Source organism: Babylonia areolata, chromosome 15, assembly GCF_041734735.1.
Source record: "Babylonia areolata isolate BAREFJ2019XMU chromosome 15, ASM4173473v1, whole genome shotgun sequence".
In the NCBI taxonomy this organism is placed as follows: domain Eukaryota; kingdom Metazoa; phylum Mollusca; class Gastropoda; order Neogastropoda; family Buccinidae; genus Babylonia; species Babylonia areolata.
In genome coordinates this window covers 13,243,023-13,270,679 of record NC_134890.1, presented here as the reverse complement: position 1 = coordinate 13,270,679, position 27,657 = coordinate 13,243,023, and the positions used below count along the sequence as shown (strand labels likewise).

At 39.3% G+C, this 27,657-nt stretch overlaps 2 protein-coding genes across 4 annotated transcripts in view; one reads left to right on the top strand and one right to left on the bottom strand.

Annotated features, from left to right (window-relative positions):
- Positions 1-244: 244 nt before the first annotated feature.
- On the bottom strand, positions 245-27,657 carry LOC143290185 (origin recognition complex subunit 4-like). Of its 3 annotated transcripts, none has more exons than XM_076599501.1 (13): positions 27,559-27,657; positions 18,744-18,912; positions 16,407-16,497; positions 15,376-15,451; positions 13,347-13,432; positions 11,587-11,635; positions 10,381-10,529; positions 8,510-8,683; positions 5,684-5,770; positions 5,229-5,337; positions 3,489-3,584; positions 2,157-2,221; positions 245-1,094 (listed from the first exon to the last, which is right to left on the bottom strand). In XM_076599501.1, the coding sequence occupies exons 2-13, from the start codon at positions 18,905-18,907 to the stop codon at positions 912-914; spliced, it is 1,329 nt and encodes a 442-aa protein (XP_076455616.1). In that variant the 5' UTR covers positions 18,908-18,912; positions 27,559-27,657; the 3' UTR covers positions 245-911. The 3 variants fall into 3 exon arrangements, with proteins under 3 accessions (XP_076455616.1, XP_076455614.1, XP_076455615.1); XM_076599499.1 differs by lacking the exon at positions 27,559-27,657 and adding an exon at positions 27,093-27,218; XM_076599500.1 differs by lacking the exon at positions 27,559-27,657 and adding an exon at positions 21,465-21,959.
- The window catches only part of LOC143290187 (protein lifeguard 2-like), a 33,869-nt gene continuing 33,430 nt past the window's right edge, over positions 27,219-27,657 (top strand). The window contains exon 1 of the mRNA XM_076599502.1: positions 27,219-27,317. The gene's annotated coding sequence lies outside the window, so the exon portion shown is untranslated. The remainder of the gene's footprint in view (positions 27,318-27,657) is intronic.

Here is a 27,657-nt window from a genome sequence, read left to right as displayed (position 1 = left end):
GTGAGTATGTGTGTGTGTTCAAACATTTTTTGAGATACTGATATTATTGAAATTTGGTAAATTGATTTGTTAAATGTGTTGTTTTTTTTAAATTCATATCAGTGGTTTTTTTCCTCAAATTTGATTTTCTTTCTGTTGCTCAGTTGGCCCATTCATTCAAATGGCTAAAATGTCAGTACAACAAAAAGTTAATCTGACAATAAATGGTTTCAGTCAGTCAGTCAGTGTTTCTTACACACAATCTAATTATGATGCTGGGAAGGACACTAAACAATTATGAGCAACAGAAAATGTTAACAGTCAGGTTGCTGTTTAACATTTTTTTTAAATTTCTGGTCACAAAAAAGAACACATACAGACACTGATCAATAGCAGTCATTTTTTTCATTTTCTGTTCATAAACTGCTTTGTATGGAAGTGACACCGATGTACACATCTACCATGAACAGCAAAATCCTGCCATGTGACATCAGTCTGAATGTTCTGTGGGGATTATTTTCTTTAAATAATGGATCTCACTTATCTAAAACATCAGACTTAAAAGTATGACTCAAGGCACAGAAAGGCTATTGTGTTTTACACTCAGTGTGGAGCTTTACACTATATACATTCTCCCAAGTGGTCCCTTGTCTGTAAAAGAAAAGCAGCAGTACCTTCTGTGCATATTCATATTAAGCTGGCGTACTGATCACAGATTTTATTCAGAGAATGATTTGAATAAAATCCTTCATCACTTGCAAAAACGCACAGACATACTCTCTCAAGACATGCACTGTCCCAAAACATCCTTGGACACACACACACACACACACACGCACACATACATTCATTCTTACAGAATACATATACACATATATTCCATTTTCCTAATGTCCCTTTCACTGTTACGGCTAACAGCTGTACACAACACACTACGCCAAAGAGCTGGAAGCCCAGTGTTTGATCTCAGTGGGGCAGTTGGGGTATTTCTGCAGCGTGTCCAGAATCTGGGTGGGGTGGAGGAGCAAGGTCATCAGACGGTACTCTTTCTGCACCCGACTCTGTCCCCCGTCCATGGGTCTGAGCAGTTCCAGTGACAGCAGATGTTCAAACGCCTTGTGGAACAGAAACAGAAATGACTGATTGATTGATATGGATACTTATAATAGCACCTATCCTCGGTCTGAGACCAAGCTCTAAGCGCTTTACAAACACGGTGTCATTTGCACTTGGTAGAACAAACTGACAGCTGCCATTCATTTCCTGTTTCATTCAATCATGTTTCAGTCATGCACACACACACTCATACAAATAAACAGAATAATAATGACAGGTAAGAATGCAGTACTGATGAGAAGAGGACATTCAATGACAACCATGGAAGATGATTTGTATTTCTTTTTATCACAACTGATTTCTCTTTGTGAAATTCGGGCTGCTCTCCCCAGCGAGAGAGCGTCACTATACTACAGCGCCACCCATTTTTTTGTATGTTTTTCTGCATGCATTTTTTTGTTGTTTGTTTTTGTTTTTCCAATCGAAGTGGATTTTTCTACAGAATTTTGCCAGGAACAACCCAAGATGAAGATGACCAGCATGATGGAAGAATAAACAAACAAACCACAACAAAAAAACACACAAAAATCCCAAACAAGCTACAGATTTGAAGATGAAGCTAGGAAAACAAACACAAAAGGCAACAAACCTGATGGACAACAAAGACCGAAAACATAAAGAGAAAAGCCACAAAACAAAACACACAAACATGCAAGACCAAGCGATCAGCACAGAATAATTAACGGACAAGAACAAACAAAGCAAAACATATAAAACACTGCAGACACAACAAAATAAGGATGGACTTGATATAATCCAGTCATCCCATATGACAAAAAAGTATGATTTCCCTTTAACAAACCCCCCCCCCCCAGAATATTCTGCATTTGTGGGCTGCAATTCCCACATTCAATTGTATGTATGAGTGGACTTTTACATGTACGACCATTTTTACGCTGCCATTTAATGAGAAATACAGAAAATACTGACGAGTGTAGGATTCAATCTCTTGCAGTCAGATTTTGAAATTTCTCCCTTCCTAGGCAGAAGTGTTACCACAAGGCCACCACTCCACACTCACCAGAAGCGTACAGGAGCTCAAAAAGAAATCGTTTTCTCACCTTCAGTACAACTGCTTTATCAAACACCTGGACTGAGGAACGTCGCTTGGCAAACTTGAGATATTCTGTCAACAACATCAACAAAAACACTATTTGTCAACCCATCAGCAGAAAAGTAAATTTTCTTCCTAAAATTACATTTAAGTAACATACTTACCGTGACCCACTAGTGCAGACTCCGGCAGGGGTCTGATTCCTGTCCTGTGCAAACTACTACCCACCTTTTTTTTTTTTCTATCTCAGTTTTCCTGAAAACAGGAGGGTCTTTTTCTTTCTATTTTTTTACAAAAATGATTTTTTTTTTTTTTTTTTTTGCTCATCATCTTTGCTTCTTCCTAAGTGCCTGTGTGTGTGTGGTCCAAGAGAAATTCGTCCACCTAATTTTGTAACAAATCTCTGCTACTTTCCAAATGTCTTGTTTGACCCAACACTTCTGATTTTGCAAACAAGTTCAACATAATTTGGCATGGTGAATATTTGCAATAGAAAAGAAAAGAAAGAAACAAAAAGAAAAAAAAAAAGTCAACTGGAAACATCTTATTGTACTTGACCTATATTACTTTCAATCAGTTTAAACAGAATTAAAAAGAAAGAAATAAAATGTAAATTAGAAATGTATTAAAACCTGACTTCCTCTATTCAAAGACATTCATGTTATGTGATATCACCACACCTAATTTTGAAAATGGAAATACAAGTGATGCAGTTTTGAAGATGGTAATACAACTGATGTAATTCTAAAGATGGCACTGGGCCTGCGATGATACAGCTGATTTAATTCCGGAGATGCTAATCAAACTGATTTGATTCTGGAGATGGTTATAAAACTGATTTCATTCTTGAGTTGGCAATGCAATACACTACAATCACAGTGCACATGAATGTGGCTCTTCACTGCTGCGTTCGACGGGCACAATAGCCGAGTGGTTAAAGCGTTGGACTGTCAATCTGAGGGTCCCAGGGTTCGAATCACGGTGACGGCGCCTGGTGGGTAAAGGGTGGAGATTTTTACGATCTCCCAGGTCAACATATGTGCCGACCTGCCAGTGCCTGAACCCCCTTCATGTGTATATGCAAGCAGAAGATCAAATACGCACGTTAAAGATCCTGTAATCCATGTCAGCGTTCGGTGGGTTATGGAAACAAGAACATACCCAGCATGCACACCCCCGAAAACGGAGTATGGCTGCCTACATGGCGGGGTAAAAACAGTCATACACGTAAAAGCCCACTCATGTGCATACGAGTGAACGCAGAAGAAGAAGAAGAAAGAACTGCTGCGTTCAAGGCCCCAAACCCCACAAAGCATCACCCACAGAGATCATCACTCACCACTGTAGACCATTTCAAAGTTGAAGGGCTCGCCATCATAAATCTCAGAGAGGTGTTTCATGGCAATGATCAGACACAGCTCCAGAATGGATACACCTGACAGAAACACACACACCACACACACATAGACACATGCACATACAGACACACCCACACCGACACAGAGCAGAGTTAACACTTGACAAGGGAAAGGCAAGGCAAGAAATGTATTTCATGTGCCTCCTGGGGGCACTGAAAAGTTATATTAAAAAAAAATCTATATCTATCCATCTATCTATATATAAATATACATATATACATATACTAACATATATATATATATGTATACTACACACACCACACACCATACAAACAAAATGTTAAAAACTAGAAATAAGCCCAACCCAGCAATCATGCAACTGCACATCAACACATAATTTTTCATTAACAATAAATTAGAACACAAAACAGAGACAGACAACTAGAACACACCTACAAACACATAAAACATAGACAGACAACCAAAATATACCTACAGACACACAAAACACAGACAACCAGAACACACCTACAGACACACAAAACATAGACAATCAGAACACACCTACAGACACACAAAACACAGACAACCAGAACACACCTACAGACACACAAAACACAGAAAACCAGAACACACCTACAGACACACAAAACATAGACAACCAGAACACACCTACAGACACACAAAACACAGACAACCAGAACACACCTACAGACACACAAAACATAGACAGACAACCAGAACACACCTACAGACACACAAAACACAGACAACCAGAACACACCTACAGACACACAAAACACAGACAACCAGAACACACCTACAGACACACAAAACATAGACAACCAGAAGGCACACACAGACACACAAAACATAGACAACTAGAACACACCTACAGACACACAAAACACAGACAACCAGAACACACCTACAGACACACAAAACACAGACAACCAGAACACACCTACAGACACACAAAACACAGACAACCAGAACACACCTACAGACACACAAAACATAGACAACCAGAACACACCTACAGACACACAAAACATAGACAACCAGAACACACCTACAGACACACAAAACACAGACAACCAGAACACACCTACAGACATGCAAAACACAGACAACCAGAACATACCTACAGATACACAAAACACAGACAACCAGAACACACCTACAGACACACAAAACACAGACAACCAGAACACACCTACAGACACACAAACATAGACAACCAGAACACACCTACAGACACACAAAACACAGACAACCAGAACACACCTACAGACACACAAAACACAGACAACCAGAACACACCTACAGACACACAAAACACAAACATTCAGAACACACCTACAGACACACAAAACACAGACAACCAGAACACACCTACAGACACACAAAACACAGACAACCAGAACACACCTACAGACACACAAAACACAGACAACCAGAACACACCTACAGACACACCAAATATAGACAACCAGAACACACCTACAGACACACAAAACACAGACAACCAGAACACACCTACAGACACACAAAACACAGACAACCAGAACACACCTACAGACACACAAAACATAGACAACCAGAACACACCTACAGACACACAAAACACAGACAACCAGAACACACCTACAGACACACAAAACACAGACAACCAGAACACACCTACCGACACACAGAACACAGGCACCCAGAGCACCTACCATGCATCATGGAAGACTTGCAGTCAGTGGACTTGATCTGAAAGGCTTCCACAAAGTCCGGCACCGTGATCACAGGGTGATCTGGACTCAGGCAACAGATGACTGACGTCTGCGGACGACAATAAACATACAGTCAAAAACCACGCAATAACAGTCTCCCTCAAATCCCCTTAGTTCATCTCTGAACTGACCAGTTTTCCCCCACCCCCCCCTCGCCCCCCTACAACTGGAAAGCCAAGTTTTGTTTCACACACACACACATGCATGCACACACACACACACACACACACACACACACACACATACACACACACATACACACACACACACACACACACACACACATACACACACACACACACACATACACACACACACACACACAGACGCAGACATGCACACACACACACACAGACGCAGGCATGTACACACACACAAACACACACACCACTCACCAGCAGTAAAATGAGGTCCCTGACCTGGGTGGTGAGGCTGAACTGTCGGCTAATCACTTTTCTCACTGTTTCCTGTTCCATCAGCTCCTATCAAAATGAATAAGGTGTAGAGTTAAAGGTCCCACAACCTTCATCAGCTCCTATCAAAATGAATAAGGTGCAGAGTTAAAGGTCCCACAACCTTCATCAGCTCCTATCAAAATGAATAAGGTGTAGAGTTAAAGGTCCCACAGTTTTCATCAGCTCCTATCAAAATGAATAAGGTGCAGAGTTAAAGGTGACTTTTTAGGTCCCACAACCTTCATCAGCTCCTATCAAAATGAATAAGGTGCAGAGTTAAAGGTGACTTTTTAGGTCCCACAACCTTCATCAGCTCCTATCAAAATGAATAAGGTGCAGAGTTAAAGGTCCCACAACCTTCATCAGCTCCTATCAAAATGAATAAGGTGCAGAGTTAAAGGTCCCACAGCCTTCATCAGCTCCTATCAAAATGAATAAGGTGCAGAGTTAAAGGTCCCACAACCTTCATCAGCTCCTATCAAAATGAATAAGGTGCAGAGTTAAAGGTCCAACAGCCTTCATCAGCTCCTATCAAAATGAATAAGGTGCAGAGTTAAAGGTCCCCATAGCCTTCATCAGCTCCTATCAAAATGAATAAGGTGCAGAGTTAAAGGTCCAACATCCTTCATCAGCTCCTATCAAAATGAATAAGGTGTAGAGTTAAAGGTCCTATCAAAATGAATAAGGTGTAGAGTTAAAGGTCCCACAGCCTTCATGAGCTCCTATCAAAATGAATAAGGTGTAGAGTTAAAGGTCCCACACCCATTTACAGCCACTGGGACAGTGAATTCATATTCAGGGCTCAGGACATAAAAGTAAAACCTAATTCTCTTCCTCTGCTGTTTTAACCTTCCTGGCCAAAAGTCTGGTACCTGGGTGAAGTGAGGAATATTAAAGTAAAGTGCCTTTCCCACGGACACAGTACCATGCGGAAATGTAATCTCCAATCCTGATCACTGGTGAACTTGGGATCAGAAGTATAATGGCTGACTGATTCCGCCACGGCCCCTCCAAAGAAATTATAATGACAAACTCTTTTTTTTACAATCCAGCTTTTCTCTCTTCCTGTTTCCCATTATTGCCTCCCTGCTAAAAAAAAAAAAAAACAAAAATAAAAGAAACAAAAAAACACCAAAAACATGCCTGTACACATGCACACTCTAGACATAAGCAACTGTATCCATAGATATACATGCATGTTAACTATTTTCTTCAGAACCTTTGCCCACTGAAAAACAAAAAACAAAAAAAACAACAACAAAAAAACAACAACACCCAAACTGAATTATACCATAAGTTTGCAACAAGGGTCTTCTTTCAAAAAGAATACCAGATGTTACACGAGCAGCACAAAAGTGTGCCACAATATAAAAAAAAAAAAAAAAAAAAAATCTGCCATGCTGATTCACACTGGACATCAAGAGCACCAAATTCTATACAGTTCTATAAAGTCATGCTGCAGTCATTAAATAATTTGAGCACACAATTCCAGCACACATGCTTTATTTTTCAAAACAGCAACTGAAAAATATTTCTAACCAGCTCAGTTACAACTACAGATCGTTCTCATATTAAGAAATGAGATCTGCTTGCCCACTGGTTACCAAAATATTTCAGTGTATTAAGATCGATAGATGGTCTTCTTTTTTTATATCTACAGCAAGCAACCAACTTGTCCAATTCTTTAAATCAAATATGTGTAAATGCACCTGACTTAGTGGAGCTGGGGAAAACAAATCCCCTGATGGTATTCTTGGGCACTTATGTCCACAATCATAATTTTTAACCATTCCATAGAAATGAAAACACATGTGTACACAATGGCTCACATTATACACACATATATTAGAGAATAAAAGGCTGCAATATATACACAAGTGCTGCAATCTTTTACCCTCTAAAAAAAAAATTATCAGTAAAAAAAAAAAAAAGTCTGGCATGAGACTAAACTAATTCCTTGAAAATTACCCCCAAACTCTATCTAATAATAATAATAATAATAATAATAACGGATACTTATATAGCACACTATCCAGAAATCTGCTCTAGGTGCTTTACAAAAACGCTTTGTTAACATAAAACATTACACCTATGTTACATACACACACACCAAAATGTGACTAGACACACGCACACTGCGTACCTACATTTTAACAATACATGTGTATCTAACAGCTACCCTAACACATACGCACACATAGGCAGGCACAAACTTACATAAACGCACGCGCAAACAATACACATTCATATACATGCATGTAGTTAACATAGTCAAGTACAGCTAACGCAAAGGAAGTGGACCTGCCACAATTGAACTTACTGCTGAGGGAAAAGGTATGTTTTGAGACGAAATTTAAAAGATGCGAGGAAATCAGAATGATGGAGGTTATCAGGGAGCTTGTTCCACGTCTTTGGCGACTGAAAAGAAAACGATCTGATAAACTAAGTAAAGTGAGCTGAAAGACAAATAACAGCAATCAGCAAAAACTGAAAACAGCAGTCTAGGAGTTAGTCACATGGCTTTAAGTTTAACTCTCTCCTTACGAACGGCGAAAGAGACGACGTTAACAGCGTTTCACCCCAATTACCATCATCAAAATATTGCAAGCGGAAGGCTCTTATACTGAAGACGTGAATGTTGACAAAGAATACCACAATTCTGACGACGGAATGCTAAAGGTTGGGTCATTCAGACACCCACTGGACATCCGAGGGGTCCGTGTAGAGGAGAAGAGAGGACTGGCCGTACTGAGTGAGTTAACCAACCTGTATGTGCAAGTTCCAAGTGTGAACGAAGTTTGAATCAGGAAAACAGTCATCCAGACTAAGGTAAGCGACACAGAGGGAAATGTAGTCTTTCAAGGTCATGTTGTCAAACAGGTAAATCTGACGATGGGAAAAGCGAGACTTGACTCTCTTCTCCAGTAGCTCCACCACATCCTGAAAAAACAAAACACAGGTTACTGAAATAACACTGTGTGTGTGTGTGTGTGTGTGTGTGTGTGTGTGTGTGTGTGTGTGCGCGCGCGCGCAGGTAACTGAAAATAACACTGAGTGTGTGTGTGTGTGTGTGTGTGTGTGCGCGCGCGCGCAGGTAACTGAAAATAACACTCTGTGTGTGTGTGTGTGTGTGTGTGTGTGTGTGTGTGTGTGTGTGTACGTGCATGTGTGTGTGCACAATTTACTTATTCAGAGGCTGTGGTGAGTTTGTGCCTTCAGTGTTGTCAAACTCATGGTGACTGTCATTAGGACGTTGTGACAGTCTCCACCATGGCAGTCAGTCTCACTCAAACCGGCCACACAGACCAACTCACAAATCAGCCACAGGCACACAAACTCACAAATCGGCCACAGAGACCAACTCACAAATTGACCACAGAGACCAACTCACAAATCAGCCACAGAGACCAACTCATTAATAGGCCACAAAGACCAAACTCACAAATCCGCCACAGAAATCAACTCACGAATCAGCCACAGAGACCAGCTCACAAATCAGCCACAGGCACACAAACTCATGAATAAGCCACAGAGACTAACTCACAAAGCAGCAATAGAGAACACCTCACAAATTGGCCAGAGACTAACTCACAAATCAGCCACAGTGAACAACTTACAAATTAGGCCACAGAGACAAACTCACAAATCGGCCACAAAACCCAACTCACAAATTGGCCACGGGCACACAAACTCACAAATCGGCCACAAAGACCAACTCACAAATCGGCCACAAGCAAGGTCATGAATTGGACACAGAGACAAACTCACAAATCGGCAATAAGCACAGAGACAAACTCACAAATAGACCACAGGCTCACAAACTCACAAATCGGGCACAGAGACCCCATTCATAATTGGACCACAGAGATCAACTCATAATCTGGTCACAGGCACAGACATTAATCACAGATCGGCCACAGAGACCAAATCACAAATCAGCGACAGAGACCAACTAAAAAAAACAGCCACAGGCACACAATCTCACAAATCAGCCACAGAGACCAACTAAAAAAACAGCCACAGGCACACAATCTCACAAATCAGCCACAGAAACCAACTAAAAAAACAGCCACAGGCACACAATCTCACAAATCAGCCACAGAAACCAACTAAAAAAAACAGCCACAGGCACACAATCTCACAAATCAACCACAGAAACCAACTAAAAAAACAGCCACAGGCACACAATCTCACAAATCAGCCACAAAGACCAACTAAAAAAACAGCCACAGGCACTCAATCTCACAAATCAGCCACAGAGACCAACTAAAAAAACAGCCACAGGCACACTATCTCACAAATTAGCCACAGAGACCAACTAAAAAAACAGCCACAGGCACACAATCTCACAAATTAGCCACAGAGACCAACTAAAAAAACAGCCACAGGCACACAATCTCACATATCAGCCCCAAAGACCAACTAAAAAAACAGCCACAGGCACACAATCTCACAAATCAGCGACAGAGACCAACTAAAAAAACAGCCACAGGCACACAATCTCACAAATCAGCCACAGAAACCAACTAAAAAAAAACAGCCACAGGCACACAATCTCACAAATCAGCCACAGAAACCAACTAAAAAAACAGCCACAGGCACACAATCTCACAAATTAGCCACAGAGACCAACTCACAAATCGGCAGGTGATGCCAATGACACAGATGGGAGTCTGTGCCGACTGGCAGACATCAAACAGGTTGTAGAGCAGTGTCTGGCCGCGGTGCTGAGCAAACATGTCAAACTCCTCCAGTGTCAGCACTATGGCTTTGCTCTCGTGGTCCCCTGTAACAAATAATCATGTACACCCTTACACAGCAGGACAAAATATAGCACTGACTTGTCAGGTTAAAAAAAAAAAAAAAAAAAATCAGACACACAGAACTTTAAACTGCAGTTACTAATTAGAACTTAAAAAAAAAAGAAAAAAAAAGCAAACAGCAAAAAGAATTTTGCAGATATCTTAATTAGTTCCAGAGACATGGCATTTTAAAGTTTATTTCATTTGTCCGTTCACTGAATAAAAAGCCATCTTGAAGTCCCGACCACAAGGAGAAAATACATTCTACAGATCTGAAACTTCCAGCATGCAATCTGCATCTGCAGCATATAGACAGGAAACATTTTTAACCTGTTATCTTTTGTTCTTTCCTTTCACAAATAATGAATCTTCAAAAATGTCAAACCTTACGAACTGGACAGGGTGGACATTCCATGATACAGGAAATTTGACCCAATGGTACATGCGAATGAACAGTGCATATCATATTAATGCATACTGTTCATATAATTTCTATATATATTCTTACTCTATTTTTTCTGGGCTGCTCCAAAGAAAAATACACAAGTTATTAAGACTTGAAATGACCAAAAAGGTCAAAATGGTGCACAACAATGTAGCAGTGTGGATAAAGAAAAAAGGCTGTCATTTTTTAACCAATAAATGGATTTGCATGCATTTTGGGTATGTCTTACAGTAAACAGTCTGTGATGAAAACATGTTTGAAGTTTTCTCCACACTTAACATAGCACATAGATCCTAGTAAAAAAAATATATTGTTTCAAATCAACAGATTTACACACACACACACACACACATTCATAACTTAACCATTCATTTAAGGTCAAGTCACTGCATTGCCGAACTTTTTGTTCTATTAAAAGAAAAAGAATACTGCAGTGTGTTCTATGATAAAGGGTAAACCTTAAACTGGGCTACATATCACACACGCTTTACATCACCCAACTAAAAAAACACAAAAACAAATGCAATACACAAACGCACATTCACACACAAACGCCACACAATGCAGCACACCAAACACTCATACAAAATGCTTACCACTTCTCAATGCTTCAAGTAAAAACTGCAAATTTTCTGCAAATGAGCCCTGAAACAAACAGCCCCAATATCATTACATCAGAACAATATTCCAAAGGATTCCACTGTGAATGCTTGAAAAGATCTGACAACATGATTGATGACTGCCAAGTCTAACAAAATTTGCAAATGGTGAATGTTTATAAAAAAGTAAAAAGAAAAACCAACAAAAAAACCCTGTAGCTTTTAAAACAAGACTCACTTTGAAAAAAGAAATGCCCGTCTCCACTCTGGGAGGGACGCTCACTCAGTCTGGCTACGCGACTAAGCTATTATTGTCGTTAGTAGGGGGCTTAGTAGGTGGTGTCCTAAGTACGTTAAAACAGAACAGGCACCACTGAACACCACCGAAGTGACTCAGCAGCAGTGCAGGGCCTCCAGGCGACCTAACATCGATGGTTCCCTGTGGACTGCCGACACTGGAACTGCGACGGACGAACCCGGGTGTGGCCGTGTATGGGGGGAATCTAAATGAGCGGTGTGGGAGTAATGCCACTGAAACGGTGCAGATGATGGGGCAGCAAAAAAAAAAAAAAAAAGAAAAAGAAAAAAAAGAAATGCCCAATGTTTCAGACCATAGGTGTGTCTTCATGGACAATTTTAACTGGAAACTGAAAACCAGTTAACACAGTCCCTGAAGACAGACCTGTGGTCTGAAATGTGAGATGCTTCTTCTCAAAAGTGTCTAGTTTTTATATACTTTCTCCACTTGAAAAAAATGTTTTATCTGGTTGTATCCACCGCCCACACCCTACCTCCCCTGAAATTTAATGTAGTAACACTATGGTTCATCTTACTTTACTACGCATCATCATTATCATCATCGATTTGAGCAGACCACAATACTGTGCTTAAGTGTTTATTTCTTCTTTTTTTAATATAATTTTTCAAAAGAGCAGATTATTTTATCCATAATAGTAATTCTGCCCAAAACTTGACTCCATGCAATTACATGAGCCTTATTACATCTTGTCAAGAATGCAACTGTTAGTATAATCATATACACTTCATTATTTTGTCAATAAAGATGAAATATATGTAATGAAATATTTCTATAGCTGCCAACAAATTTTCATCAATGGCCTGTATGTGGCTGACTTGATATAATCTGTTTGGACTATTGTGGAGTTTCCCCCAGCCAGATTCAGTCCATCAATGCAGAAATCAAAAGGTGAAGCATATGATGGATATGATGGCTACCAATCATGTAGCCAGCTGTCACTGACTGTTGCAGTCAAACTGACAACCACAGGCACCTGCTGATCAGGCATACTGAAGTAGTGAGGTTAGTCAATTAATGCAGCAGAGAAAGAGCAATGATTCTGTGTGTGTGTGTGTGTGTGTGTGTGTGTGTGTGTGTGTGTGTGTGTTGGGTTGTAGTGTGTTGGGTTGAGTTGTGGTGCGGCGTGTTGTTTGGGTTATAGTGTGCATGTGTCTGGGGGTGTGTGTGCGTGTGCATGCGCTTGACTGTTTAACAGCAGCTAAAAAAACAAACAAATACCAACAACAAAAAAACAAGCAGCTTATTTCTTTTATATGTATGACACAACCAACATTTTACTACTTTACCCATAAAGTGAAATAACTTAATGAACCATTCCCTAACCAACACCCAGACATACCACACATGCATATTGTATGCTCACTCTAAAGACTCACTGTGGCACACATGCAAGAGGTATACTCACAGTCTGAAGATAAGATCAATGATGTGTACTCACAAACACTCTGTCCCCTACAGTATTTTCAAGCTGAAGTTGTCTGGTCATTTCCTTCAAGGCGATTTTGTCATCAGTCTGTAGCAGGCCTGAGGAAGAAAATGTCTTTAATAAACTCATTGAGCCATGCGTCCGATTACTGCTTTGGTGTCACAATCCTACATATATGTGCATAAACCACAAAGAAAAAAACATCAACTAACTTCTACAGTATTTCTGGATGTGTTCAAACATAATTTGAGTGGAGTGATGGCCTAGGGGTAACGCGTCCACCTAGGAGGTGAGAGAATCTGAGTGCGCTGGTTCGAATCACGGCTCAGCCGCCAATATTTTCTCCCCCTCCACTAGACCTTGAGCGGTGGTCTGGACGCTAGTCATTTGGACGAGACGATAAACCCAGGACCCATATGCAGCATGCACTTAGTGCACGTAAAAGAACCCACGGCAACAAAAGGGTTGTTCCTGGCAAAATTCTGTAGAAAAATCCACTTCGATAGGAAAAACAAATAATACTGCACGCAGGAAAAAAATACAAAAAAAAAGGGTGGCGCTGTAGTGTAGTGACGCGCTCTCCCTGGGGAGAGCAGCCCAAATTTCACACAGAGAAATCTGTTATGATAAAAAGAAATGAAATACAAAAAATACAAACACAAAATAATTTGGAGAAAAAAAACAATATTTTCTGTGTTTTTTTCCCCGCAACAATATGGCATGGAAGCCTGTCGAGGCTGTAAACTCAACAGAGTTGAATGGGTTAATACATAAAATTAACACAAGCAGTATTGCATTGTGTTTATCATAGACAGTTAGGATTTTTCCTTCTTTTTTTTTTTTTTTTCTTTTTGTAAAACAAAAATCAATGTCACTCTTCACATGTTGCACACAAATCTCATTTCACGTATCACCCTCGAAGGTCACATAAAAAGATCCAAGCATATACAGATGTACATGGAAGCACACACACACACACACACACACACACACACACACAAAAACACAAAACACTAGCATCATAATGAATCTCAGCAAATATATGCACACATATAGTACAAACACAGCATTTTCCTACAACATGAAACAATGTGTCTGATTGTGAATGGTTTACCACCACTTACCATGAAACAATGTGTCTGAATGTGAATGGTTTACCACCACCTACCATGAAACAATGTATCTGATTGTGAATGGTTTACCACCACCTACCATAAAACAATGTGTCTGATTGTGAATGGTTTACCACCACTTACCATGAAACAATGTGTCTGAATGTGAATGGTTTACCACCACCTACCATGAAACAATGTATCTGATTGTGAATAGTTAACCACTACTTACCATGAAACAATATGTCTGATTATGAATGGTTTACCACCACCTACCATGAAACAATCTGATTGTAAATGGCTTATCACCACTTACATGAAACAATGTGTTTGATTGTGAATGGTTTACCACCATGTACCATGAAACAATGTGTCTGAAAAGTTTACCACCACTTACCATGAAACTATGTGTCTGATTGTGAATGGTTTACCACCACTTACCATGAAACAATTTACCACCACTTACCATGAAACAATGTGTCTGTGAAGAGTTTACCACCACTTACCATGAAACAATGTGTCTGATTGTGAATGGTTTACCACCACCTACCATGAAACAATGTGTCTGATTGTAAATGGCTAACCACCACCTACCAAGAAACAATGTGTCTGATTGTAAATGGCTAACCACCACCTACCAAGAAACAATGTGTCTGATTGTAAATGGCTAACCACCACCTACCATGAAACAATGTGTCTGATTGTGAATGGTTTACCACCACTTACCATGAAACAATGTGTCTGAATGTGAATGGTTTACCACCACTTACCATGAAACAATGTGTCTGATTGTGAATGGTTTACCAGAAACAATGTGTTTGATTGTGAATGGTTTACCACCACGTACCATGAAACAATGTGTCTGAAAAGTTTACCACCACTTACCATGAAACTATGTGTCTGATTGTAAATGGTTTACCACCACTTACCATTCAGACGGACCATCACCACACTCTGCTGTGTTTCCTTCTTCTCCTGAACATCCTTCAGCACATTTTCCACCAGCTGCAAGAGAACAATCAATAATCACTGGCATGTGTGAGAAAAAACATTAAATTTTAAGGCCAAACACGGTAGTACAAAAACGTATGAAATAAACTTGAAGTTTATGGCTTTCTGTGACATGGTATGCATAGATAATGGACTAAACATGTCTAATTTTGTGCAATTTGTTGTGACGGTTTCCATGGAAACGAATCCAAAATGGCCGACAAACAAACAAATTAAAAGCTTATAACTTTGGTACCTTTATAGATATGTTATTTCTGTTTGTTTTATTTGATTTATTTGTATCTGTTCTTTGTTATAGTGCAGTGGTATTCTGGAATTTGAATAAACACTTTTTTTTTCTTTTTTTTGTTGAAATGAGTATAAATTCCTTGACATCATTTTTTTCAAATGAGTGTATATTCTTCATTCTTTTACTAGTACTATACAAACCACTGCACTATAATAAAGATGAATACATAAAGAAATAAAGTACTAAGTTTGAACATGCTATCTTTTAAAGTTTTTGAGCATTAGCATTTTGAAAAATGGTATTACGAGGACAAAACAAAACTGAGAAAACAGGAAAAGAAAGAGATGTGCTTGTACTCACAAGAAATCACATATGTTGATGCTGTTTAAAGCTTCATTTAAGTAAATATAGTACCCAGGTGAAACGGACTATAAAGATTAGATGTTGAAGAAGCAAATTATGCAAAAAAACCGAAAATCACAAATCATGATTATGGTCAAAATTTCACAACTGTGTCTGGCCTTAATTAAACATACAAGGATGAAACACTCCACATAAGGTGAACACTGTTAAACACGTAGGCCTCAACTGTTCACGCTGCCCCTGATTCATCCCTCACACAAGCACACGGCACCTACACCCACAAAGAATACACGGATACACATTGCAGAAGAGCACAATGCATGCACACACATACTCGTAAACACACACAAAACATACCATAGATTTGCCTGTACCACGGTGTCCTATGACCAGTACAGAATTACTTTCCCCTGTCGTCAAAGTCCGTTGAACCAAATCAGAAAGCTCCCTAAAACAGAAAAGCAACATACCTGAAATTTAAAACAGAATTGTAAAAACAAAGTTTAGACCTTTTCAGTTTATTTGCTTAAATATGTACACTGGTGTGTGAGAATGTTTGTACAATTTAAGTTCATTGCATAAGAGACTGAGAAAATTAAAATCTCCAGATAAAGCCTGACTATTGTTGCTGAATACAAAATGGAGAATGAAGAAGGCTAATGAAAAAAAACCCCAAGTCCATATTAAAATGAGGGTACAGAAAAAAAAAGATCCTGTCAACTGGACCAGAGGGAAAAAAACTTAATGTAGCTATGGTTACACAATACTTTCCCCAGCTTTAAGCTGAATGCTTGTTGATTTTATAAAAGCAAAAAACAGAAAACAGACAAAAAAGAAAAAGAAATTTGAAAAAAAGAAAAAAAGAAGAAGAAAAAACAAATTCATGAGTCTTTTCCTTTGTGAAAAAAATGTAAAACATCCCCTCTTTTTTTCTTTTATTTTTCATCCCTTGTGCTAATAATCTTGTTCCCATGTGCAGACATGTTACACAAGCTTGCGTGTGTGTATATATATATATGTATCTATGTCATAAGTTTGTGTGACTTCATATATGTTTTGATGTAGTTTATGTGTGGTTCGTCCGTTGGTATCGACAAGGACCATCTAGTCATCCTGGCCCAGGGGGCGGGTGGGTTGGGCTCTGTGGGTGTGCAGATGACTGGTCAGGCCAATCCGCGCCCGGAAGGTTCTGACACAGTGTGGACAGGGGATGGTGGCAGCTGTCGGGGACTTGCTGGCACTGCTTTTCCTGGCCTGTCTGCGTTGCTCTGCTGCAGCGACTCTGTTGGCCTCACAGGATTTGGCGCCTTTGTGGACAGCTGAACGCCACTTTGGTCTGTCCATTGCATTCAGCTCCCACGTGTCGTGGCTGATGTTGAAGGCCTTCACAGAAGCTTTCAGAGTGTCTTTGAAGCGCTTCTTTTGGCCTCCATTGCAGCGCTTGCCATGTTGGAGTTCGCCGTACAGCAGTTTCTTGGGGAGCCGGTGGTCTAGCATGTGGACTACATGCCCTGCCCAGCGCAGCTGGGCCTGCATCAAGATGGTGTAGATGCTGGGCTAGTTTGCACAAGTGAGCACCTCTGTGTCAGGGATCTTCTCTTGCCACTTTATGCCGAGAAGTTTTCTGAGGCTGGTGGTGTAGAAGTGGTTCAGCTTTTTGGCATGGCGTTTGTAGACCGTCCATGATTCACATCCACAGAGCAGTGTGGTGAGAACTATGGCCTTGTATACTTTGAGCTTTGTCTCCAGGGTGATGCCTCTCCTGTTCCAAACGTTCTTATGGAGTCTGCCGAAGGCAGCACTGGCTATGTGTACATAAGTGTGCGATAGCAAAAGAAAAAAAAACAACAACCCAAAACCTCTTTGTACATTATATCTGAATGAATGTATGATAATATGGAGTAAAATCATAAACAAGAAGACCTCTTGTGACAATATGTTGAAACTGTAAACCCAAAGATGAAATAGAAAAATTAATCCCCCCAAAAAAAGAAAGAAAAAAAGTCATTTCAGATGTATACCTGAAAACAACAACAGCAGCAAGCAGCAGCAGCAGCAAGCAGCACCACCACCACCACCACCACCACCAACACCACACACACACACACACACACACACACACACACAGGGAAGAATATGAGCAAAACAAAAATAGAAAGACAATGATGGTGAAGAAAAACAAAAACAACTACAACAAAGCAACAAGTACAGAACAAAAAGTAAACTAAACAAACAAAAACAAAACAAAAAAAAGAAGAAAAAACAAACAAACAAAAAACAGATGATGAAATAACTTAGAAGACAATAAAAAGAATTATAGATTATGAATATATAAGATCTGCAGAAGAATTTAATGTAATTTTCAAATTTTTTTTCAAAGCAGTGCCAGTAATACAGAAAGGGAAAAGAATTATTTTTTAAGTCAAGATAAACACACCAAAACACACAATGCTCACATATACATTATACAAAAAATCAAACCAAAACAAAAAAAAAACAAAAAACAAAAACACACACAAAAAACAAAAAGCCCACCACAGTTTCATAACAGACTTAAAGTGAATAAATGGAACAATTTTTCGCTGATAACACCCAATCAATAAAAAAAACTTGACTGTCATACGTTTAAAAACATATTACCATAAATGAAGCAAATTAACAGTAGCAAAACTGAAAGATTTTTAGGTAGATCACCTGCGTTCTTTCTGGTAACCATGGATACATGCAGGAAGCGCTGACTGGGATAATCTCTGACGCAGTGTTGTCACAGCAACTGCCAGAAGCTGATCATCTGGCAAAGCTGGCATTTTGGATCTTCTTTTTTCTGATGGTGTTTGGGAGCTTCTGCGCTTTCCCATTTTACCTGGTCCAGTTCAAGAACAACAGTCAGTGGCAAGGTGAGACACTTTTCTGCAACACCATTACATATCTAAATGCTAAACATTTCTGTGCCTATACTTACACTGTGCAACATTTATTTACTCAGACATTTCTGTACACCTGTATCTAGTTGCACTGTGCAACAATCTTTTATTCTTTTTCTGTATACATCTACTTGCATACTGTGCAATATTTTTTTTACTATCATTTCTGCACACATTTACATGCGCTGTGCAACATTTCCTTACTCAGACACTTATGTACATATCTGCTTCCACAAATGTAGATTTCTATTTACATGTACTTACACTGTGCATAGTTGAAAAACCTCAGCCGATCTCCAAGACCTTTTGTCACCTCCTTACTTTCTTAATAACATTAATAATAACAACAAGTATTTATATAGTGCTGAATCATGTGCAGAGGCAAATCAAAGTGCTTTCACACCAGACATTGACACATATGCCTAAATCTAAACTTGAGAAATTGAAGACAAAGAAAAGGCAGGGGAGGGAATCTATCATGGAAAGAGGTGGTTTTTAAGGCCAGAATTGAAAAAAGCTGAGTGAGGAGACCCAACGAAGTGAAAGAGAAAGTTCATTCCAAATGCAAGGTCCAGAGACAAAAGAAAAACAGCGGCCAGCAGTCAAGTGTTTGAATCTGGGTATGTGCAAACAGAGTGGATCTGAAGCCAATCGTGGAGAGTGAGATGGGGTGCAGAGTTGAAGGCAGCCACAGAGATAGGAATGGGCAGATTTGTAAATACATTTATAACATAATTCTCATGCTGACCTTGTACTTTATTCTGTGTGAGACAGGGAGCCAATGGAGATGATGGAAAAGAGGAGTGATGTGCTCAGATCTTTTCTTTCTGAGGACAAGTCAGGCAGGAGTGTTTTGTATGCGTTGAAAGGACTGAATGGATGCTGCTTTTTGAACCATTATTTCTTGTCTGATCCCATTGTCTATCATCTGAGTGCTTTTCATTAGTCAATCCAACAGTCAGATGTTTATTAGTCAATCCAACAGTCAGATGATAAGGGGAAATCTGCAAAACTCTTGGAAGGAGGATGTAACTGCAAACAGTGAGAGGGTGGGGGATACGGAGAATATCAGCGATGACTAATGGAAACAGGAGAAAAAAAGGGGGAAGGAGGTGGTGAACAGGGGAGAAAGGATAGGGTAGCTCTGTACAAGTCAACTTTCTACAGAAAGTTAAATTTTCTTTTACCAGAATGTGCATAAGCAAGAGGTTACTTTTATTTCACAGTTAATTCACAATCATCATAAATTTTTTTTTTTTTTAATAAAAAAACCAACATAATGCATACTGGGTGCTCTTTTGTCAAACTGATCTAAAAGCACAGTGATTTACATTAAATGTAACTTGTAAGCAATGTGTGACATACACAATAAAAAAATTAGAAAAAGCATCTCCCCCCACACAAATGAGTCAAAGTTAAAGTAAGAATCTTATTTCAAGATGGTACACTAATAAGCAACAACAGCTATTTTACAAGAGGCATCATGACCACACCCATCTAAAATTGTGCACACATGAACTTCATACACAAAAAGCATTCACTACATCAAAACATGGATGCAAAGCAGATAAGAAAATGCTGAATATAAATATATGTAGAATATGTATATAAAGAAACATCTATCACATGTATCAGTATTAATTGTCTGTAAATTGGTCTTTTGGAGAAAAATTTACAGAGGCTCCAAAAATGGAAGGATCTTTAAGACAGTTAGACCCTGATCCTGATTAGTATTATGCTGTTTATAATTAAGGAAACATTATGATTATCCATCCTTGATCCTATCATCCTTGACTAAAAGAAAAAGTTTTTAGTTTTTAGGAATTGGTAATTTTTACTTTATAGCTCAAGACACAAATGGCTGCAAAGCACATCATTATGTGAAGCACTGATAATGGATGCTTTATCATCATCCTTGGTGGAAGACTTTAAATCTTCATTCACCATGCCTACATATAATACTCTGTCTCCAAAATTCCTTCTCAGCTGGGTGAACAACTTTAAACTCTATATATTATATAGGCATATTAGGTCACTCAACAAAGTAACTTAACTTCGTTTTCGTGTGTGTGTGTGTGTGTGTATGTGTGTGTGTGTGTGTGTGTGTGTGTGTGTGTGTGTGTGTGAGAGAGAGAGAGAGAGAGAGAGAGAGAGAGAGAGAGAGAGAGAGAGAGAGCGTGTGTGTGAACTTTTAACATTTGATACTCAACAAAGTAACATAACTTCATTTTCATGGAAGCATGCAATTACAAATTACATGGTTAGCTCTGTGTGTGTGTGTGTGTGTGTGTGTGTGTGTGTGTGTGTGTGTGTGTGTGTGTGTGTGTCTGAGTGTGTGTGTGTGTTTCAGAACAGTGTCTTTCTGTCCTGAACCGAAACGATCACAGTGGAACCTCCAGTCCTGCCACATCTAAGTTCTGCAGATTGTACAAAAATAAGATATAACCAAGTAAATAAGTAAAACGCCCGCAAAGAACAATGGATTACTCACTCTGAAAACTTTTGAAAATAAAATGAAAATGAAAATAATCAACCGCCTGACTCAAGCAAAGAAGGCTCCACCCGCTTGCGTCAAAAATTCCGCGATCAAATCTCAAGCAAACAACAGAAACGAGCTAGTATCGTGCCATATAAAATTAAACCATTTGGGAACACAAAGAAGCAGATTGAAGCAGATTTGGACTGGTGGTGGGTATTGAAATAGTTCTCATCATCTCAGAGCTTCGATCTATCGGTTTAAAAATATTAATGCCGTGTTGTGTGCTTGTATCCTCATCAGCGCTATTAAACATTCTGACTTAATTCATTCTAGTTTTATTTTCGGCGACGCGCCTCACTGAGTCTGTTGCCGGGGTTGCGTTGCTAGTCAGGCATCTGCTATGAAGGATTTCAAAGAAAAGAAGAAACGCTAGCAGTAGCAATCGACCTTGAAGATGCCTACAATAAAGTCTAGTTTGCGCACCTCATGGAGCTGCTACCGTAGGTAGGCTATGGAGTAAGTTTGACACTGACAAATGAGATGGATAGCAGCAGCGCTTCAGGAAAGAACCGTCGTCCTACGCCTCGGAGATTGGATGTCTGCACCTTCTAAACTATCAATGGGACTGCCACAAGGGTCTCCGCTCTCTCCTGCCCTCTACAATGTCTACACGAAGGGCCTTGCAGACTTAAACAACAATGGAATAGCTCGGGTGCTTACTCTTGCGGATGAGTGGCCTGCCGGGTCTTCAAAACTTCGAAAGATGCTCAGGAAAGAACTAAAGCCGTCCAGAAACAACTAAACAATATTGCTCAATGGTGCAACTTGAAGACACAGGATCTTCCATCAATCTAGCGAAAGCCCAAAACGTTGCTGTGCGGCACCCTCAACAACAGAATCGCGAGCTGAAATCACCACCGCCTCAGTGCAGTGGCCCGGGGTTACGGAAATTTATTGCGAAAGAAGTTTACGAAAGCAGACAAACTTTACAAAATTAGGTAATGCATTCTGTTGTTGGGAAATCGATCATTGTATCGTCCAGAGGACTAAAAACAGTGCCATAAAATGGTACTGTCCCAAATGTATGGAAGAAATGACACAGGGATCAGATCCCAGTGATAAACTGGCTCAAACCGAAGCCAAGGTCACAACACTAATAAAAATTGTTGAAACTCTGCAGACACAGAATCAGATGATCCTGAGCATGTTGCAGAGTACAGGAGGAAGCATCAATGAGCAAATTAAGGCTCAGATTCAAGAATATTTTGAAGAGGAGAAAGAAAGGGACATGCGAAAGAACAATTTGGTCATTTTCAATGTTGATGAAAATGATTTCACAGGGGAAAAAGAAAGGGAAACGGATGGGGCACTTATGAAGGAAGTGTGCCAAGAGATTTGTCCAGATGTGGCACCAAAACTAGCAGAATTTAAGGTCATGCGTCTGGGAAGAAAGCCTGAGAAAAATTCTGCCAGGAAGCCCAGACCAATCAAAATAATTTTCCCTGATGTTAGTTTCAAAGAGATGGTCCTTAATAAATCAAAACACCTCAGAAATAACGAGAAACAGTCTTTCCGCAAAATGGTTATTGTACCAGATAAGACCAAAAAACAAAGAGAAGGTGACAAGAAACTGTACATGGAGATGAAAAGACAGAGGGACGAGGAAGGACTGGATGTCATCATCAGAAATGGTAAAATCATTCCCAGACCCAAACCCGGACAGGATGAAAAGGACAGAGCTGGTAACACTGGGGTACCAAGCTCAGAGCACTGACTCAAGAATATCAAAAGAAATGCTGTAAATAATGTAAATAGTGCAAATAAAAAAGATTTGAAAGATACAAACAACAAGAGTAATGGTAATGTAAGGGGTGAGAGTTACAGTCCTGAAGGTCTGAAGTTTTTACTATTAAACGCTGATAGTATTGGAAACAAAAAACAAGAACTGAATGCCTTGGCTTGGGATTTAAATCCTGACATTATTGCAGTTACTGAACTGAAGCCAAAGACCCTGAGACCTGACTGTGGATGGGAACCTGTAATTGATGGATATGTTTTATATACTAATGAGGCTGGGAGGGGGGTAGGCTTGTTTGCAAAGTCGAATCTGAATGTGGTACGTAGTACACAGCTGGAAGAAGTCTTCAGTCCCTCTGTCTTCTGCTCCATTGCACTTGATAATGAGGAATTAAAAGTTGGAGTTGCATATAGATCTCCCAGTAGTTCATTAGAAGAAAATAAGAAATTAATTAAATGTGTATCACTGTTTTTTGAAGGCACAGGTAAGAAAGTGTTGATGGGTGATTTTAATTATCCAGATATTGATTGGGAACAAGAAGTGTGTACCAAACACATAGACCACCCTGCTTCAAAATTTCTGGAAGTATTGCAAGATAATTTTGTGGTACAGTTTGTTACGGAACCAACACATTTTCGTGGTAATCAAACAGCAAATATTTTGGATTTAGTTTTAGCAAACAGAGATGACTTAGTTTATAATGTTTTATATTATCCCCCTATAGGTAAAAGTCACCACTCTAGCATTATTTTTGAAGTTGATACTGGTATTCTACTACCTGGTAAGTCGAAAGGCAGACGCTATTTTTATGATAGAGGTGATTATGAGACAATGAGGCATGCATTGGATGACATTAATTGGAAAGAGACTTTGGAACTCAAATCTGTGGATGAGTGTTGGTCTTGCATTTCTGATAAATTGAAGGAATTACAAGATAAGTATGTGCCATTTAAAGAGTTTTGGACTGGAAACAAAAGTTACAAAAAGACTGTCCCATTTTTTGTTTTGGAAAAGATACGATTGAAAAGAAGGACCTTCAGATGGTATAAGAAGTATAGGACGACTGAAAATTATAATGCTTATGCACGTGCTCGAAATCAGGTTAAGAGGGCATTACGAAAAGCTACCAAGGAAAAAGAGATGTCTATTGCAAAGAACATTAAAAGTGACCCAAAGAGACTGTTTAATTATATTGCATCACAAACTAAACCAAAGGAGATTATTCCGAACTTAAGCACACCTGGTGGAACTTTAACTAACAATGACAAAGAAAAGGCTGAGGTCCTAAATTTGTTTTTCTCTAGTGTTTTCACAGTGGAAGATGTCACCAATGTTCCTTCTTTTGAGTCAGAATGCAAGGCTTCAACAGATTATGTTGAAGTTTCAGAAAAGATTATTAGTGACAAACTTTCACAGTTAAAGGTAAATAAATCCACTGGTCCTGATGGAATGCACCCTTATTTGCTAAAAGAATTACATAATAGTTTAGCTATTCCCTTAAAGATTCTGTTTGTTAAGACTGTATCATATGGTAAGATCCCACAGGCATGGAAAGTAGCACAAGTAAAACCAATATTTAAGAAAGGTAACAAACAAGACCCTGGAAACTATCGACCAGTAAGTTTGACATCGGTTGTATGTAAAGTTTTTGAAGGTTTCATACGTGATACTTTGAATAAACATTTGATTGATAACAACTTACTGTCTGATTATCAGTTTGGCTTTACCAGTGGTAGATCCTGTGTGACTCAGTTGTTGAATACTGTACATGACTGGATGCAGTCACTTGAAAACAATAAACCAATGGATGTAATTTATCTGGACTTACAGAAGGCGTTCGATAAAGTTCCACATAATAGATTAATTGCTAAATTGCAAGGGTACGGTATTTCTGGTAAATTGTTGGAATGGATAAAAGATGTCTTAGATGAGAGAACACAGTACGTATCAGTAGGGACTGAGTCATCGTGTCCTGTTAAGGTGAGTAGTGGTGTTCCCCAAGGCAGTGTCTTGGGGCCCACACTCTTTGTATATTATATAAATGACATGCCTGACATACTAGACTGTTTTGTGAAAATCTTTGCAGACGATACAAAGATCTATGAGGAAGTAGATTCTGATGTCGGTAGATTGAAATTACAAGTTAGTATTGATAATTTAGTACACTGGACTGATAGATGGCAAATTAAATTTAATAACAATAAATGTAAAGTTTTACACGTAGGCAGAAATAATCCACATTATAAGTATTATATGAATGGTACGGACTTGCAGGAGACTTCATCGGAGAGAGATCTTGGAGTCATTGTTGACTCTGGTCTCTCTTTTGATGTTCATATTAATGAAACCATTAAAAAAGCCAATAGATTGACCGGAATGCTAGTTGGAAACATACAGTGTAAAAGTAAAGACATAATGGTGCCATTATTTAAGTCATTAGTCAGGCCAGTCTTAGAATATGGGAATGTTGTTTGGAATACGGGTTTAGTGAAACATACAGACAGTATTGAAAATGTTCAACGAAGATTCACTAAAAGAATCATTGGCTTTGCTGATATGGACTATGAAAGTAGGTTGCAAGCACTTAAGTTACCTAGTTTAGAATATAGAAGACTGCGTGGTGATTTAATAGAGATGTATAAAATGACACATGGATTATATGACAGCAGAACCATAAACTCTTTGTTTACATTGAATGAGAACAGTACCACAAGAGGCCATTCATACAAACTATTAAAAGTTTCAGTTAAAACTTCCAGATTTGCACATTTCTTTACTAACAGAGTAACAAATGTTTGGAACAATTTGTCACAAGATGTTGTTTCCGCAGGAACAGTGAATACATTTAAAAATTATCTTGATATTCATTTGAAAAATTTAAATTACAAAACTCATTTACATATTTATTGATTTTTCAAGCATTGCGCACTCAATGTTGAAAAATGCATCAGACATATGTGGGGACTCTCTTTTTCTTCCCCACATCAAGCGGGCAAAAGGCCTCGTCAGGCCTGCACGCCTTGATATGATATGATATGATATGATAGTGCTGCATTGTCTCACAACTGAAAAAAATTACTAGTCTGGCCTGCCGCCTCCCACTGAGTCCCGGTCCACTAGACTGAGCCGAAGTTCACTGACCAGTGACTGATTCCAGCGTTTGTGTATGTCCGGCATCATACCATGATAGAGTTCATCCGAGTCAGTGTCAATGATAGGGTTAAAATCCACTAGAAGACAAAACAGCAATCGCAGTTGATCAGAAGGACTCAAAACAATATACACGGCGGAATTCCGCAATAACTTCCACAACTGAGTAATCAGTGACAGCCGCTCCGAGTCGATTTTGTTTCTGCCGACGGACATCGGTACCCGTTTTTCTAACGAAACTATATAGAGAGAGCCAAAATCGCGAAATAAAGCAAATTGAGTCTCGGCAAAACGAAGTAGGCGAATCGGAAACAAGTTATGACAGCCCGGTATGATTTGTTTCCGTCGACTGGAAATATCCGTGCCCGGTCAAAAGCGACTCTTGAAACCAGACTGAGACGGAGCCATAGTGGCGAAATAAAGCAAGCGAGTCTCAAAACGAAGTATAAGTGAATCGAAAGAAACTGCTGCTGTGCTGCGGGTGTGTCATCATATGCTTCCACCTACACAGTGACACACACACACACACACACACACACACACTTCTTGATACAGTGGAAATAATGAACTGTCTGAGAAAGAATATAAGACGCACATAGTCATTTTGACACATTAAAAAAAAAGACCCTGGTTTAAATTTGAGTTATTAACAATTTCTATTATGTTTAAAAAATTACACAATAGCTAATTACTCAACATTGATGGGAACAAAATCGTTTCTATGGTGATGAGCAATGCAAACTCCGTTGGTAGCGATCATGACATATGATTTTGACCTCCACGCGCGTATTATGACGTCAACATAACACCATTCATTGATTGGTTGGAAAAGCACTCTCTGCAGCATAAGCAGACATAAAATGTGAAAAACAACACGGGTGACAGTGCTGCGAACGCGAGTTTTAATCACACCCTTGGTTTGTAAATTTTGTTTTTGATTGGATTCGAGGTTTTCGTGGACTGGTATTTCAGTGTCATTATATTGCAATGTTTTGTCAAGGATGCTGACGCACACATACAGTGTTTTCACAGCACTAGAAACCGTACGACTTGCAAGAAATCGGACAACCGCTTCATGTAACGATCGTTCCGTGTAAACTTTTCAGCTCAGGAATTTAGGATGCTAATGTGGGACATGCTGTCCGTCCCATTTCAGACCCAAATTCGGCTCCAGGAATTCAGCAAAATTGGTGTTTTCGTGTGTTGGTATTTAGGAGCACTTGCGTCAGTGTAGACTCCATCATGCAGAAATCGGTC